A 17738-nucleotide genomic window follows, 5' to 3' on the forward strand; every position below is an offset into this window, starting at 1 on the left:
GCAGCTGCTGCGGCCGGCGCGCGAGGAGGCGGCGGGAGCCAATGGGGGGCGGCCGAGGCGGAAAGCGCGGGCCAATGGGAGGCCGCGGCGCCGGAGCGCGCGGGGCCCGGGCGGGGGGAGGCCAATGGGGAGCGGCGCGGCGCGCGCGCAACCGAGGGCGGGGAGGGGAGGGGAGGGCGCGCGCGCGGTGCCGCCCCTTCCCCGCCGCAGTGAGGAGCGACCGGGCGGCCATGTTGTGCGGGGGAGGGGAGCAAGGAGTTGAGAGGAGACGGCGGAGGCTCCCTCACACATACGGCACAAGATGGCCGGGGAGCAGCCGGAGCTCCCGCCCGTCTCCCGGCGCTCTCCCCGCCGCTCGCGCTGGAGACGCCCGGCGGGCGCCCTCGGTGCCGCTCCCGGGCGCCAAATCGGGCCCGGCGCTCTGTGGGCTCCGGGGCTTCGGAGGGCGGCGAGCCGGGCTGCCGAGCGGGGCTGCCGACGGTCGGGCAGCAATGGCGCCGGGCTGCCGAGCGCTGCCCGCGCCGCTCCCTCGCCGGGCGGGCGCGGGGCCGCCCTTGGCCGCGGGCAGGGAGAGCCGGGAGCAGCGCCCCGTCCTCGGGGCCCCGGATGCCTGTCAGCGGGCTGCTCTTCGCCGGGTAAGTGCCGGAGTCTCCGGGCTCCTCATTGTCCTTTGTCCTTGGGAGGAAAAACAAAATGTCCTTGGAGCTGGGAGGGGGAGGGGGCGCTGCCTCCCCCTGCCCCCTCCTTCCCCCCCCGCCGCTCGCTGAGGGGACCTGCGGGTACCCTCGGGGACCCCCGTCCGTACCCGACACCGGGCTGGGCTGAGGGGCAGTGGCGGGACACGGGGAGCCCCGGTGACCCTCGGCGGCTGCGGCCGCTCCCTTCGCTCTCCTGCAGCACCCGGGAGGCTCCGCACGCCCTGTCCCCGATGCAGTCCCGGGGGGAGCCGCGGCGGGTTTTGGCTCCCCTGTGCAGCACCGAGCACAGGGAGGGCTGCAGACCGGTTCCCCCCAGCGCAGCGTTCAAGGAGGGTATCTGCAAACCAGCCTGGAACTCCAATGCAGCAGTGGAGGGAGGGGGGAGAGGTGAAAGCTGTGCGACAGCATCACTTAAATGTTTAGCCCCGTGTCTATGTAAAGAGCGTTTCTTGCCCGTCGCTGGTCGGATGGGGATATGTTTTCGTAGTTTCTCAGAACAAAGACGCCATGTCCTTTTCTCTTAAAAATAAAACTTGGAGTGGTTTTTCTGTGGGGTGTTGGCTTTTAACTCTTTGTAAACCAGTAAGAGAAATGGGCTGCAGATGAGACCGATTGGTACTTTATGAAACAATAGAGAGAAATTGATTTCACTGGAGAAACAGCAATTCAGGTGCAGAAGTTTAAAAGAAAACTGCTAGGAATTACGTGCAAATTTGATTTTGCAATTAAAACGGCAGTGTAGAAACTTAAAAGCTTGAGAAAAACAAAGCTCGGTCATGCCAAGTCTACCGTTTAAAGTTGGCAAAATACTACAGTTGTGAATTAGGGGACACTACAAAAAGAAAAGAGTTACTTAAATACGAATTACACGATAAGGAAAAGGATGAGTTTGCGTCTGACATGGAAAGCTTTTAAAAAACATTTAATGGGTATCACGTTTGTTTTTATTATTCAGTTTATAGTTTTTTCAGAGATCTGACTGTTACTTCTCTTTACAAAACGTTTTAATCGTCCTTTCGGTGTTCTGATAATTTAGAAGTTGTACAAGACCTATTGCAAGACTTTCTAAAAATGCAAGTTTAAATGTAATGGCTGACGTTTGTTTTGGGTTGGCTTGCGTTCAGCAATTACCAGTTTAAGGGTAAAATTGTAATTTTAAATATATAAAAAGTCCCTGTAGAAGAGCAAAAGGTAAATACTTAAAACTTTAGTTTTAATTGGAGGTTGTGTATAGCCGTATTTGTTGGATTTTAATGGGTGTATGCTTGTGCAAGGTTATAAAACTCTTGTGCAGATTTTAAATACTGCAGTTGGAGGTAAATCTACATTTTTCGGTACTTCCTCTGCAAATAAGAATCTGTCATTGCAACAATTGAAGTTAGCCCTTTTTTGGAAATAGAAATACAAGTTTTAGCAACCACTGGACTTCTGTCACCTTTATGCAAAGTGTTCGGTGTCTTTATTTTAGATTTGGATTATGGCGGTTTTATAACCCCAGCAACAGTTCTGCAGTGTAGAACAGGTTCTGGCATACACACTTTGCCCTAAAGAAAGTTCTAGCTTTAGGTGGGTGTCTCCTGGATTTGTCTTAAGTATATTACAGGATAATTTTTAAATAGTTTTGACTGGTTTATTTTAATAAAATAGCAGGTAATTGTCCAGAAAATAAATTACTTGTAATTCATAATGTGTTTTATTTAATACTTCTGCGGCGGGTTTTTTATATTTAAGGTGTGTTTGAATTTATACATCTTTTAATCCAGCATAAAAATGGTTTTTAAAATTGTATATTTACAGAATGATTCTACATTTCTAGAGTATGAAGTAATGCTGGTGATAGATCTCATTGCTACAAAATTAAATGTTATGGCTTTTCACAAAAGGCAAGAAAAGTTGGCTAGAGGTTGTGCAAATATGATCTTCCTTGTGTTAAAAGAACATAGTTTGAGATCTGATTAAAGGTTAAAGAAGCTGAAGGCTTTAAAACTGTATTCTAAAGGGCAAAAAAGATGTTTTTTTGGGGAAATGAAATAACTTAGGACTTAAAATTCAGAGAAGCTGATGACAGAAGCCATTTTAAAATAACCTTGTTATCAGCAAAGGTTTTATTTAATTTTGTATAGTGTACTGCTAAAGATTTTAATGTGGAAAAAAATAGTAAAAGGGCTGAGGGATATTATGTGATAAATTACTCAGTAAAAAAAAAAATCTTAAATTGGAATTTTAGCTTTAAGTCTTTCAAAATTAAAGTAATGGGAGACAGAAGAGCTGACTGCAGTTCTTCATGAAAAACACAGATCATGCATGTTGTATGTCAGTCACTCATCTCCAGTGGGTTTTTCTTCAGCCAGGAATGTACAGCCACTCATACTTTTATTTTTCAGAGTACAGTTCAAAAGACAGTTACTGTGATCATAAGTTTTTCTCAACTTAAGAATTATCTAAAGATTGATAGATTTCAGACATATGACTAACGCTGCTTTTCTAAAGCAAAATACTGAAAATTTCCATATTTTTGTTTTTTCAGGTAGGATTTCGTGAACAGAACCTTATTTCCTGATAAGCTTCCAGAGGATTCGTTCATGCCTTATTTTTCTTAGGTAAGAATGGTTATACCTTTTGTTAGTATATTCATTTCCTTGTTTTTTTTTGAAACTGCAAATTGCCTCTTTGCTACTGTGCAGTTGTGAAGAATAAAAAAACAATCTCATTTTTATATGGAGGGGACACATTTTATAAATTGTCTGAACTTCTGAAAAGCTTTTCTTTGCAGTTACAGGTAGATTGTCTTCATATAATGTCACGCTTACGTGCTGCTTGGGTATAAATTTCAGTTTACTAAGGCTATTAAATAAGTGGACTGTTTATTTTTATAATAGATGGGTACTATATATATGTATTGTATTTGGTGGAAAAGGACAGTAATTGCATATAAACTGAAGTTCTGTAGGTCCTGTTTCACCACTGAAAACCTGCATTAAACTTGGAAAATTATTTCGGTTTTTTACTTAATGAGTTTGTAGCATTCATGTTTGGGGAAATTGTGGAATTTGTATTTGAAGGTAGTAACCCAAGACTTCAGGAATTCATGGAGAAGGAGATTTTTGGGGGCCTGTTTCGTGTTTTTGGAGACTAATGTTTAACAAGGACAGAATACTGGTTTTGTATTGTTGGTAAATCTTTCGTTTATTCAAAGACATTTCCTTTATGTGTTTTCAGAAAGTTTGTTAGTCAAGAATGTTAGGACTTAAAAAGCTTGTGTGTACCTTGTTTTCAGACGAACCTGGTTTTGTTGTTTTTTATCTTTAAGGGCTTTTACTGGATATGGTTCTTCCAAAAATTCTGATGACTGGTTGGGCAAAAGACCTTGAGCAAAATTCTGTACTGTGCATGCCAGGTATGTTACACTGTTGTGGGGTTTTGTTTGTTTTGTGTTTTTTATTTTTTAATCATCCTGGAAACAGTTTTTTTCAAAATAAACATTAAAGGTTTAAGTTTAAGTGTTTTATCTTGTTGAATTTATTTTCTTTTGAGCTTGGTGCGTTTGGAAATTTTTAGTATGTACGTACTACAGCAATGTTAATGTCTCCTGCATCATTAAAGATTTTGTGTTCACTCACAAGTACAACGTTTTAACACTCTGCTATGACCATGTTGACATGTGGTGAAGCCAAAGGATTGTCATCTCCTAAGGATATTGTGTAATCAAACTTCAGGAATGCTTTTCCTTAGTTCAAGGTATTGGTTTATTAGCAAGGGTCGCTCATAAGCTTTTCCTTTTCAAGAAATTGCTTATACAATAAACTTTAAAATTCTGGTTTTGGTGTAAATTTTATTCTAAAAGCCTAAAATGGTACCCAGTTGTTACGAGATATCTTGCTCTCCTTGCAGTGTAAACAAAGCATCTTTTTAATGTTTATTTTTTGTTTTCACACTTCAGATTCTGCATTTAGGATCAGAGTAACGTTTGAGTCAGGCTTTTACTACTCTGTAATTAAAAGTGGGGGATCCTGTTTGCCTCTCTTAACTGGTTCCTTTTCACAGCTTCCCGTGTTCGTGTACTTCTGTGCATACTCAGGACCTCAAAGCATAAGCCGTCTTCATGAGGACACATGTATCAGGATTCCCAAAAATACTTTTGATTATTTGCTTTTTCAAGTTACATAATGCATCATGATAACCAAAAAATACAATTGTGAGCCTCCACCTGAGTGCAGCTGGGTTTTTTTTGGCTTTGATGAAGCCTTCAGTCTGTTCACAGAAAAGAGATTGTACACAGTTTTCCGTAAGCTTTACAAAAATGTCTCTTCAGGTTGTAATAAACCTTTATCTGCAGTGAGTCACTGCTGATGTTCAAGGTAGAGTTCAAATTATAGATATTGGACATGTGCCACCATCATGCATGTCCTGCAGCAAACACAGCTAACGAGCAAGGTGATATGTCAGAATGTTCCTGCAACTTCATCGTGTGACTGTGTGATGGGAAGTGTGAGAACTAGAAGTTTGTGTTAGAAATTATCTCATACCTTAAGAACAACTGGGCATATCTGAAATCCCACGTAAGTTTTCAGTTTAGAGGGTCAAAAATCACAGATACTGCACAGTCTATTACGATAAAGGCAAGCCCAGCCTGGGTCACACAGAAGTCTGATAACGCTGATGGGATTGAACCTGTCAGACTTGACTTATATTCCCAGTATTAAATTCTGCAATGTCTGAATCTGCAGTTTCTGACTGATCTGCTCTTAACAAAAAAAGAGTAGCAAAATAAAAATTAGAAAATCACAGTGCTCAAGAGCAGATCTTGCCTGACCCTGAGTGTTTTATGATAACGATGAAATTCAGCACTTTGATCTTAACGGTCTTGTATCTTTCCAATATTGTCCCAATCCTGATAGCGCTGAATAGACATTACAATAAAAACAGCTTTAGCTGTCCCTTTTGTGAGCTCTTCAGAGCTGCCTTTTCTTGCAAGAACAGCTTGTTTTCAGCTAAGAGTGGTTTCCCCTCTAGGATAAGTAGACCTCAGTGTGTTAGATGCACACTACTGGGCCTTGAGGGAAGTCCCAAGTTCATGGCTACGCTACAGCGTGCTCGTGATGATTGGCGGGGGTCAAGGGGAATCTCTCAGGTTGAGTGCAGACCTTTTTCAGTAGAGGAAGCTGTTCCTCTGTGGGGATACAAACCCCTGTTAAGTGTTCTCATAGAATAGATTCTGGTAGCATTGACAGTGTACATGGAATAACATTGGTGTGGTGATGCACATCGTCTTTGCCAAAATACTTTGTTAATTAAATAATACAAGAGAAAGTAGAAAATGTGATACCAGGTCATAGCTTTTGGGTGTCTGACCTCACCTCTTGCTGAAAAAGGAGGTGCACTGTATGATGGTTAGTGCCAGTCTTTGGGGGAAGGAGCCATGGACCTATGATGCCGGGCATGTTTTGTGTGATAGGCTGTACTGTACTTGGAGTGTCTGTAATTTTAATACAAAAATAAGCCACAGCTGTTAGATAACCTAGAAAAAGTAAATTCACATTTATTTTTAAATAGGGGATGGATTTTTTTAATCATCCAGACTACAACAATTATAGCAGGTAGTCTGATTAAAAAAAATTTGACATTAGATACATGAAATACAGCTGTTAACATGAAATGTTTTCTTTCAGCCATGACTTGTATTTCCAAGCTCTGGTTTCTGGCTTGTGACATAAACCTGTAGCTTTGGTGATTTATTCTGTAGTTTAAGAGTGAATGTGTTTCAGATATAAAAATTAAAGACTCAAAATACAGGGGTATATTCTGTAATAGTGAAAAAATAACTAATGTGAATGAAATTTAATATATTATCAATATCTTCATGCTGTTTTTACAAAACTCATTGCTTGGTTTATCCACTCACTTCCAAGAAGAGAAGTGTCACTACTACTTACACGATACCCCTCTTGACACACCAAAGATTCCTTTTGCACAAGTGTGCTGAGGTCAGAAGAACACAACTCCGGTGGAGTCTTCATAACACTGTCATTAGAGGAAGGTGCTTTGTGGTGACAGCCATGTTAAATATTACCCTCATTAAAGTTTCTGTCAAACTACCATAGCTGTGTGTCTGCTCTAGAACTAAAGAAAACAAGAGCCAACTTGGAAGGAATGATGGATGTGTAGCTGTGCCAAGAATTATAAAAAATGGCTGAGAGCTGTAAACTGAGAGTCCTCCAGTCATTAATTTTACCTGCCTTCATATAGATTGTAGTTTCTAAGTGGCCTTTTTTGAATGAAATGATTCAAAGGGCCCAAGTAACACTTGTCTCCCTGGTTCATTTTTCATGCCTTGGATGAGTGGTGGATGCCTCATGGCTGATGGCGTGTCCAGCAGCCATGTTGTGTTTCTTCTAAAATGGTGGACGGGCACTTCAGAGAAGTTCTGTGCTTCCATTTAGTAGCAGCTGCTTGTGCACATTCAAATACATTTTAAAATATCATTAATACATTTTAAACCTCTGAATTTCACATGCATTAGGACATTCTACATGTTTCTGCCAGCCTACTGCTATTTTTTTTTGTCAGTTCCCTTTTTAAAGATTTTTTCCATACTAAGAGTTTCAAGTAAATGACATCAACAAAGAAATTGCAATCCTCCTCATCCCATATTTCTTTCTACACCTCTGAGTAGCTGTCAAATGGGAGAGAAGAATTTAGAGGATTGCAAAGTATACTGTCACTTGATAGGTTCATTAATTTTTATGTATTTGAGGCTATATTTCAATATAAGTAGATTCTGAGATGTCAGGGGAAGTGGTTTGCTTGTATGTGTCAGGAGGATAAACTTGAATGCCTTGTTGCATGTAGTTGAAATTTACCCTGAAAAGGGGGTTCATGAGTTGTTTTACATTTTTAGGTCTTTCTACCTTTGCTTAAGGTAACTATTAAGAATAGATTAAGAATTTACTGATACAGATTGCCAGTAGGCATTTTCAAAGTCGGATTTCCACATTTGAACCTTGCCCACACATGAGTAACTTTGAGATACTGTAGATAGTTTGTTCTGTATAAAGGTTACATAATTGCCCTGCATCCAGCAGATACCTCCTCTCAATAAAAAGAGCATTTTATTTTCTCTTGTGAAGGACGAGTTAGTTTGCTTAAGCATACTTCCACTTGATGCCTGGTTGATCTTTTCGAAAAACTTCAAAGAATATCTTTTTTGTTGTTTTTTTCTCAGTGAATTTTTGGACTGGGTCTGAATTTCTTGGGTTGTTTCCAGGTTCTTTAATAACAGGTTCCTTAGTGATACTTTAATTTTTTTTTATAAAAATAACTTCTGTAGCACATGCTGTGAGCTGGGAATGGTTGGGTTTTTTTGTGTTTGTGGGGGGTTTTTTTGTTTGTTTTTTTATGAGGGCTTTTGTAATAAAAGCTAATGCTTGGTCTTGTAGACCTTGAGGTCTAGATCTCTTATTTTTTAATTTATTTTAATTCAAGTGTTTTAATATCCCATTTTCCCTACAGATGTGTTGAGGAATTGATTTACTCACTGTAAGCAAAATAGCTGCTCTTGGTTGAAGCACTGGTAAGTTGTTATTCCTAATAACATTTACTTTTTAGCTTTAAAAAAACCCCAGCAACCACACATGGCTATAATGTTTAAGTGGCTGAAGGCTTTGGCTGAATACATTCTGAAGGTCATTAGTGTGTGGCCATGTGTGTTTCAGAAAAGCTTAAAAGGACCCTGGATCATTCCTGCTGGGCCTGGGGAAGTGAGCAGTACTTGGATAGTGCTCTCCCTGGCTGGCTGCAGAACAGCTTTCAGAGCTGGTTCTAGTTCTGGGGGCTTCCATGATTTGACTCCAGATTGCACTGAGAACTTTTACATCATAGTCATGCTCGTTGAGAAGGGTTTTTGGTATGCAGATGTCTGTCTCTAGAGAGGTACTACACACAATTTGGATAACAAATGGTGTGGAAAGTATAGCAGGAAGAACTTGCTGTACAAGCATCTTGTGTTGTCCTTATGCTTCTGTCAGGATCAGTGGGAGCCTTGCAGCAGACAGTAACTGTCTCCTGTTCCACAATTGTTCTCTTTCTGTTCTTCATTCATAAAACTTTGGCTTTGCACAAAATGATAAATGCCAGTACAGTTTCCTGTATTTTTTTAAAATAAAACTGCTAGCTGATAGACTTGAAATCATTCCTCATATAGTCAAAACATAAAATTGGCAGGCTCGAGTAGGTAAATTAATTCAGTTCTTTACTGGATGAATATAGAGACAGAATTTTTTTCCATTTCCTTAAAGGGATTTGGTCTTGACCTTTTGTTGTCTCTGGCACATTTCGTGACTTTCTTAGGAGTTGCTTGTGGAAAGACCCGAGTCCTTTTGTCTTTCTCACTGCTTAACATTCAGACTCCTTGATTCTGCATATTAAGGCATCCCTTGCATTTTGTGTACATGGGTTAACTTTTTTTTATGTGAAGCTCTATTCCTGTAGCACTGTGCTTTGGAATATATGCTTTTCTTTACGAGACAGTTTCTTTTAGTCTGACATGCTACCTGATGAACAAGGACTTCCTTAGGCTCCAGATAGCTTGGGAAAGTGTTCCAAGATGCAAATCCACTATTTTAGTGGCGGGATGACAGTGAATTTTAGCTGTCCCATGGCTGTGTTTGTTAGCAGAGCCCTCCAGCAGCCACTGCCTTCTGCCCTGCCTCAGGTGCTGGGAGAGAAGCTGGTTTTGTACTCTAAAGTCTTGTGCTTCTCTTCCACTGCATGGTGTGGAGCCTAACATAGAGCCCTTCTGAAAAGGAAAAGCAGTTTGTGGGAGATGTGCAAACCTTGGCAAGCTTGTCTTAGTCTGGCTTCCTGCTTCTGGGCCCATTTTATTTTGGACCAATTTTATCGTTTGAGTTTTCAGTCCTAAAGCAAAAGAAGTAGAAAAAGATGTAGCAAAAGAGATCATGGAGTTTAAATAATTAAGTTTTAGTATATGTACACAAACTCAGTTTTGATAAGTATTTAATTTCTTCTACTACTGTTGTCTGTAAGTTTTATTTGTTCTTTCAGAACTCTTCAGCTGTTTTTCCCACTACAGGTGTGTGTTGAGCAGTATATTTCTTGATGTTTCTTCTCCAGCTATTCCTCAAAACTTTTCCTATGCTATCCACTGATGCCTTCCTAGCCCCAGTCACCTGCTAGAATCTCTAAACATGTGATTCATGTTCCATTTTAATATTAATCTTTGTGTGATTGCTACATCTTCCTGTGTGCATTTTTGTTTTTTCATTGGGTTGTAAATTAGCTATTGTCTGATCTGTCTCTTTGAGTAGAACTTGGCTTTTCAGTTACACACTGAGTAATTATTCCATCCTTTTCTGGTTTACAATCCTTACCTAAAGGAAGAGGTGAATGTGAAACCCTTAAATGACTTCATTGAAATAGTTGTCTACAGAAGAAGTTGTTTCAAAAAGCAGTTGTGAAAGTATTGCAGTGTGAAAGGTCTGGTGTTGCATTCTCTGGTTAACATGGTGTTTAGTTGAAGCACTGATTTTTATTTTTAACTCTCTTTTTTAAGAGAAGAGAGAAAATACTCAAAAACACCAGGGGCTTTATTAAAGTTGGTGGCATACTTTGCTTTATGCAATGAAATTTATTATTTAAAAATAATACCCACAAAAGAGGGCATTTGTGAATAAAGCCACATGTTCTCTGGAATTAACCTTGAAATCTGACAAACCTGGCAAATAGCCTTTCTTACCTAAAAATACCCACACCTACATGAGTTGTGCTTTTACTGCTCTGCTTAAGGAACATCTGATGGTGGTAAAAGCAGGTTTAGGGCTGTCCAGAGCACTTAGTTCCTGCTAAAGATGGTACAGAATAAAATAATGGACATAACTGCCAATAGAGAACTCTCCTTTCCTTCAGTGTGAAAGTTACCAGGGGTGTTGTTGAGAGTAAAACATTGCTTTAATGAACTTTGAAGTGTAAAACTTGAGGTTTGGTTTGCTCAGAACCTCATTTTGTCCATTCAGCTCCCTCTGTTGGAGTGAATTCTCTTTCCCAAGTAGGTCACCTTGGTTAGGAGCCTCAGCTTTCACTTTGGAATAGTTTGTTAAATGTATTGGTGTCTAATGCATGGGAATTGTACATGTTGGGCTTCAGGGTCACCCTTTAAGGAATGCAGGGTCACAGTGGACCTGAAATGGCTGAAGCCATGGGTTTGGCCATAAGCAATGTCTCTTATTGCTGTGATCTTTTAATACAGCAACAAATAATTGCAACAAAAGCTGAAGAGAAAAACTTTGTAAACTCAGATGTTTTGTAATTGTTGCCTTGAACTTTTAGGCAGGTTGGGAATGGATGGCATGCAGTGCCAACATGTTACCAGTGGTTTGAAGGAAACTCTGTCAGGATTACAGGACTACCCAGGTCCCTGATTTATCATGACCAAAATAACAGTGCTTGGAAACCAAACCAGTAACTAGTAGATAACAAAAGCTTGAAAAATGGGCAGATGCCTAATCCATTTTACAGAAGGAATGGTAGACTCATGTCATCTAGAAAAAAAAAAAAAGGATTTTTCAGTATCTACCTCAAGTGTAGGATCACTGCATATGTCTTCATGGAGGAGTGTATTTTTGTAACATTATTGAAATTTCTTAGTAAAATATGCTTTAATTCATAAGTAAACAAACACTGTGAAATCTAAAGCAAATGTAAATTTCACAAGTGTAGAGGCTGCTATTAATATTTTGGCCATTCCTGTGGCATCTTTTTGATGTATAATAACTTGGAGAACAAGAATGTGTTCTTAGTTATAATACCTCATCAGTTCTGTTTACTGCTAATTATTTTACAAGATTTAGAGAAGCCTTTAAGATGAAGGTCATGAGGTTACTTGTGAAGTTCTTGGTCCAACCCAACGTAGGTGAACCGAGCAGGGAAATTTGCTCTGAAATTGCTTTTGGCAGGTCCTGCGAGTGTCTGAGGCAGAGGGCTAACCCAACTGGAAAGAGCCTTTTAAAGAGTGACTAATACATAACTAAATTACCTTTTTTAGAGGTGGGGAAAGTTTGTCACTAATTGGATTTTTATATTTTAAGCTTACTAAAAATAACTAAAAATAATTTAAATTATCTTATTTATGGGGTTTCCACTGTACATATGTTAGTACTTCTGAGTGTGTGATTGTGTCAATAATGGACAACTTTGTGGGGTTTTTTTTCATGTTTTGATACTTCGGTCAAGGCATTACTGTGAAAAAACATTCAAAATTTTAATTAATCTTCAAATGCCTGAATAGATTTGAAATCAATTTGGTGAGAAGTGGAAAAAAAAAACAAACCAAACCCAAAGCAACCCCAAAACCAGCTTACTGTGAGGGAAAAACACCTTTACTTAATACGTTGTCTTAAGTGAGGATGAGTTGAATGTTTGAAACAGAGCATTTCTTTAAACTGGGAAGTTCTGTTTCTGAAAGCATGAGTGTCCTGGGGTTGAATACTCCTGCAGCTATGCATGTTTCACAGTGCAAAGTGAAATTACCAGATGCCATATTCCACTTCTATGTGCACGACTTTCCCATTGTATTTAAAACAAGGAAGTCTAGAGAAGAGCATAAAACAGGACACATGGGTACTTGTGAAAGTCAGACTGGGGCTTCTTGCACTGCTTCCAGTGCTCTTTGCTTTGCTGTAACTGGTTATTTTGAGGGTGAGACTGGGGAAGCTGGGATGCTGAGGCAAAGACCACTAGATGGCCCCACTGGTTTTTGCTGGGCTATGGGTAATTTCTGCATCCCTTGTCAGAATCTGCCCAGGATTATCGGGGAGCAGAGTGGTGGTGAAGTTGGCTTTCAGACTAAAATGAGGTTAAACCTTTACATATTTAAAAAAATAAATTTATGTTGGAGTGCAGATACTCAAAATCATGAAGGCATTTTAAAACCCTTTTTGCATGTCAGCCTACAGTCAGCATTGGTTTCAAAATGATGTTCTTAACACTTAGTAACTTCTGTACCTAAGTTTTGCATGTGAGGAGGTGTAAGGTTTTACTTGAAGTAAATTGAGCTTATATTTCTTGGAAGAAGATAGGAAGATGGGAACATTGGGTTTGTATTTATCCACGTGGATGCTTTTTGTTCAGTTTGGTTTGTCACTCACCTGTGGGCTTGGTTGCACTTCCATGATGAGTACAGTTGGAATATGGCTCAGGAGCCTTGCTGAAGGTAGCTAGTGTGACCTGTGACCATTTTTGTCTGATTTCTGGTGTGTCCTTTCCCACCAGTAACCAAACCAGTCGTTCCATTTGCTTGTGTGTTTGCTGTTACACTCATGAGCTGGAGAACTGGGTTAAGATGGTGGAATGTCTTGTGTCCAGTCACCATCTGTCTATAAGAAACCAGTATTCCTTGGTTTTGATGGATCTTTGTCTTTGAAGAAAGGAGCTTGAGTACTTACTTAAAATTTTTGGTTTGTTACAAGAACCTTGGTGTTCTGCTAAGCAGTGTCAGGTTCAGGGGATGAACCAGTGCAATGAAGATGATTGCAAGAGCAAATTTGTTCAATTTCCCACCACAGATTTCTCTAGTGGTTTAAAAATTTCAAATGGAATTCATGGATCCTGAAAGGCTTTTTGGACTTCTAATATTTTCTCCCACTTTTTTATAGTTTTGGTTAAATTTTCTTTTTTAAATTCTTGAGTTGATTATTTGACATTGTTTCTGATGAAAATAGATATTATGGACTGTGTAACATGGAATGAAGCATCAGTTACATGTTTAAATTATCTTCAAGGTACAGTAGTTGAATGTCTTAGTTTAAAGCAATGATGTGTATTCCAACAGCATTTTTCTTCTAATTTTTCATAAAGAATCCATTCAGATGAAGAGTGTCAAAAGGAGTCTACGAATGAGACACCAAGATGGCAGTTCCACTGGGGAATGAGAGGTTGAGGAAATGGACTAATGCATGAGTGCTGGGATGTCTGTCCAAGAAAAGGATGTTAAAACATGGACTCTCGTGTTATTAAACCAGAGAAGATCTGGGTTGTGATCATCCTATCAAAATGGACTTTGCATTTGAATTAATCAGTGACTATCCAATGATGGATCTGTTTGAGAACTGGGTGGCAAAATTTTCCTTTTGGGTTGTTTTTGCATGACAGGCAAATTAATTTGGTAAAAGATCTGTTGCTACTGCTTTTGAGAAAATGTAATTTATAAAGTGACTTTAAATAAAAGGTTTTGGTTTATTTCACACTTTGTGTTTGTCCTTTCTGGTTGAATATTTTTTATTGAGTTGATATTGAAGTGGGTTACATTTTTGGTTGCTATTAAACTGAGAAATACTTTAGCTAAGTACTGGAGGCAAGGTAAAATTTTGTGCTATACTTGGTATCAAATGTGGTTTTCATTTGCAAATTATGTTCACTTTGCCATGACTTCCAATGAATTTTTATTCGCTGGCTTGTTCATTCAGGTGCTTAATATGAGGGGTTTTCAGTACTTGGCCTATTGTCAGGGCACTGCTGCTGAACCTTGTGAAGTTATTTTAAGATGGAATTGATACCAATTGAAGGCTGGGAAAATAAGACAATAAAAGAGTACTTGAATGTTTTGTGTAACTTTTTTAGGTATGTTCTTGGGTTGTGTGTGGGTACAGAAACTTTTCAACAGATTTCCTGGACTACAGACTTCTTGAACAGTCTCTTTGGTCTTAAAATTGTTCTGTGCAAGTGTCCAATCTGCTTCACTGCTCTTGCATGTAGCCTTAGTGTCACAATACTGTGCCATGTTTTTGGTGAGAGAAAATGAGTTATTTTTGATATGGCTACAGATGACATATTAACCCTCACAAATTAATTCTAAAATGGTTCTAATATTCGAAGTAATGATTTCCTTACAGGTTTCTAGTGGATCTAATAATTTAACTGTAGGCATTTCTTTTCTGTGTGTTTCACCTGAAACTCAGAGTTGTCTTTGTTTTGTGCTGGAGGGTCAGGATGGTAAACCTGGTGCTGAGAGAACCTTGAAATTGTATTTGAAAACCCAAACAAAATCCTGTTCATTGTCTGTGTTTAACCATTTGCCTTGCTCAGACTTTTTTGGAAATACCAATTTTTGCCATGATGAGTTGCTCATACCTGTTCCATCCAGCCATTTTGGTGGTACACGCTTGCCCCAGTTTGGTTTTGCCATGTGTTTTTATGGTGGAGTTGGATTCTGGGACCACCCTGAAGGGTTTCTCATTCAAATGAGTGGATTTCTTTAGTGTTACCAGAAAATGTTTGGAATGGTCTTGCATTGTGGTTTTTTAATTCTTGCAGTTGAGGTGCAAGGAGTCTTCTCTGAATAATTGGTAAAGTGGAATTTTTTAAAATGGCTTGTGGCATTGGGGAGTTCCTAATGAAGCCCCTTGTGAAAGAGGATGGATGCTCGTAGGAGATAAATGGCAGGTCCCTGGAGGAATTAAAGGGGATGGTGTTGGTTCTACTGGTCGAAGCCAATGGTTTTGGGCTGTTGGGATGCTGTGCCATGGATGTTCTCATAGAACCCCAAACTAGCCCATTGCCCTTTTGTCCTCCAGTGGTCCCCCAGTGGCTGGTGGCTCTGTCTTGTTGTGATGCTTATGAATATGCAAGATGTTCTTGTGCTTTAAGGGGTTGGTTTTGGTCGTGGAAGACAACTGGTAGTCCGAATCAAGTGGTATGGGGATACTTGGATCACGTCCATTCCCTTGGTGATACATCCTCTCAGTTCCAGGATGTTGTGTTGGAGATGTCCATTGATTGATTTGCAATTCTGCAGCTTGGCTATTGTGCAGCTTTAAAATTAATTTGTTGTGTTAAAATCTGTTAATGAGCATGAATGGGTTAAGAAAGTGCATTAGAAATGAGCAGTTTGATGGTGTTGGACTGGCTTGAGCACCAGTGCCTTGGTGTAGCTGATGGAGTGCTGTGGCTGCTGGATTTGAGTTGTTGGGGGAACCACTAGGGAGGCGCTGTGGAGCTGGAGGGCAATCTCAGCTCTGTGGGGTTGGCTTGGGAGCTGGTGATGCTCCTGTCCCCCCCTGCCAGTGCCAGCCCTGGGGGGCAAAGGGAAGAGCTCTTGTCTGGGGATTGTGCCACCAAACTGGGGGGAAGCTGCCCCTTGGGTGGGGTGACCCCCAGGGTGGGCTGCTGCTGCCTGCATGGCTGTGAGCTCCACTTCCATGCCTTCAAAATGGCTTGTAACAGCACCACTTCCTGTCCAGGGAGGAAGTAATTTTAGCCCAGGCACTGAAATATTTAACAAATCTTTAAAACAAAAGGCACAAATTCCATTTCTTTCTGGCTTCCAAAGGGTGCCTGAGCCACATGGGGTTAAGGTGCCCCTTGAGCTGGGGTAGTTGGAAGGAGCCAGGGCTGTGGGGTAGCAGGCACCCTTTAGGTGGAGGCTCTCTCTTTTTTTGGTAGAAATGAAGGGGTGGGTCTATGGTACATCACCTGAGTTGTGGGGTAAATGTAGAGAGTGTCAATCAAAGGCAGAGCTCAGAGCTGGGAAGGAGCTCTAGATGGCGGCTGTGCCTTAGAGAGAGCGCGCTCAGCTCCGTGCCTTCCCCAACACTTTACGCAACTTTCCCTAACTTTCAGGCAGCCTCAGGGGGCCCCCACAGCCCCTTGCCTCTCCTAGGCACTAATCGGGGGCCGAGCGGACCTTTTTCGGGCAGAAAAGCAGCTTTTGAGGGCTCCCTTTTCGTGCCTTGCTGGAAAGAAGAAGCCGTGGAGAGAGCCCAGGTCGTTGTTTTTCCAGCTTAGAAGCCATGGCGTACCTCCATTTTTGTGCGCTCTCCTAATGAGCTTTTTCCCCCGGACATTTTTGTACGAATTATCGCTTCTTTTGCTTTATCGGCAGCATATTTTTGGGATTAGAATATATATTTTTTTTTCATTTTCTGAAATTTATATTTTATCGGTATAATTACAAATATTTTGGATCTGATGTTTTTCCACTACCCGAAACTAATATCGACTTGGTCCTGGCGGCGGTGCATGGATCAGGTAGGTGAGCAATTAATAATAATAATTTTTAGATTTCTGCCGTTTTTAGTACTTTGATTTTCGACCGATTTTTGCTGTATTGGGATGACGCAATAAGATACAGAGATTATTTGCATCCAGTGTTACTTTGGGAAAGTTTGCAGGATGCTCCTCTCCTGTGTTTATTCTCGGATTTTTCTTGTAAAAATGATTATTTGTTTTAAATCTCCGGTTTGCCGTGTTGATCAGTGCTGTGTATTGTTATAACAATATCATTGCAGCGTCAGGACTTTGTTCCTGATAATGAAAGCCAGTGAAACGAACTGGGACCTTACCTTTCTTTCAACTTTTGACAGTAAATACCTGGGCACAGGACTTCAAAGCAAACAGACACCCCTGACCCCCTTTTAATATTTAAGAATAAAAAGATGATGAGAAATAAGGACAAAAGCCAAGGAGAGGAGGGTTCAGTCCACAGCAATGCATCGAGGTATGACCTATCAACTTTCTTTTTTTTTTTTTTTTGTAAAACCTGTGAATACCCTGTTTACTTTGACAGCCTTGGGTTACTGTCAGTGCTTAATAGAAAACATTTTACTGATTTTGCTTCCTTTTTAAGGAATGACCTTGAGATTGTTAGCATGCCACACCCTAATTTTTTTTGGTAGCAATTTCTGAAACTTGTGTTGTGACTTAAGGGCCCATGTCCTAGGCAAAAGGTACTGTACCTTTATTCAGGGCAGCCCTTGCCCCTGTATGATGTTTTTCCAGCTTTTGAATTTCAGTTTTTAGGTTTTTTGTGCTGTGAAAAATGACCTTGTCGGTTTAGCCATTGCTGCATTGCACCATTTTACATACAAGGCAAATTTTTCTTTGAAGAATCTCAGAAGTCTAAACTTTAACTGAGGGCCATACAGAAGCCTGGTGTAGTAGTAAATTATAGTAAATAGGCACAAGAAAAAGTTACATGAATGAAAAAAAGCTTATTTTAAAATATAAACTGGAAAGTGCCTGTTTGTCGGATAC

General features: G+C 40.4%; 1 protein-coding gene across 2 annotated transcripts in view; it reads left to right on the forward strand.

The window, feature by feature from the left end:
* Window positions 1–229: 229 nt before the first annotated feature.
* Window positions 230–17738, forward strand: part of CHD2 (chromodomain helicase DNA binding protein 2) — a 70191-nt gene continuing 52682 nt past the window's right edge. The window contains exons 1-6 of one of the 2 annotated variants that reach the window (XM_030955193.1): window positions 230–635; window positions 3226–3298; window positions 4009–4095; window positions 8208–8268; window positions 13566–16733; window positions 17069–17202. In XM_030955193.1, coding sequence (XP_030811053.1) covers window positions 17141–17202 — 62 coding nt within the window. In that variant the 5' untranslated portion in view covers window positions 230–635; window positions 3226–3298; window positions 4009–4095; ... (1 more) ...; window positions 13566–16733; window positions 17069–17140. Of the gene's footprint in view, window positions 636–3225; window positions 3299–4008; window positions 8269–13565; window positions 16734–17068; window positions 17203–17738 lie in introns of both variants that reach the window. The other variant, XM_030955194.1, reaches the window with a different exon arrangement.

This window comes from Camarhynchus parvulus, chromosome 10 (assembly GCF_901933205.1).
Source record: "Camarhynchus parvulus chromosome 10, STF_HiC, whole genome shotgun sequence".
Lineage (NCBI taxonomy): Eukaryota > Metazoa > Chordata > Aves > Passeriformes > Thraupidae > Camarhynchus > Camarhynchus parvulus.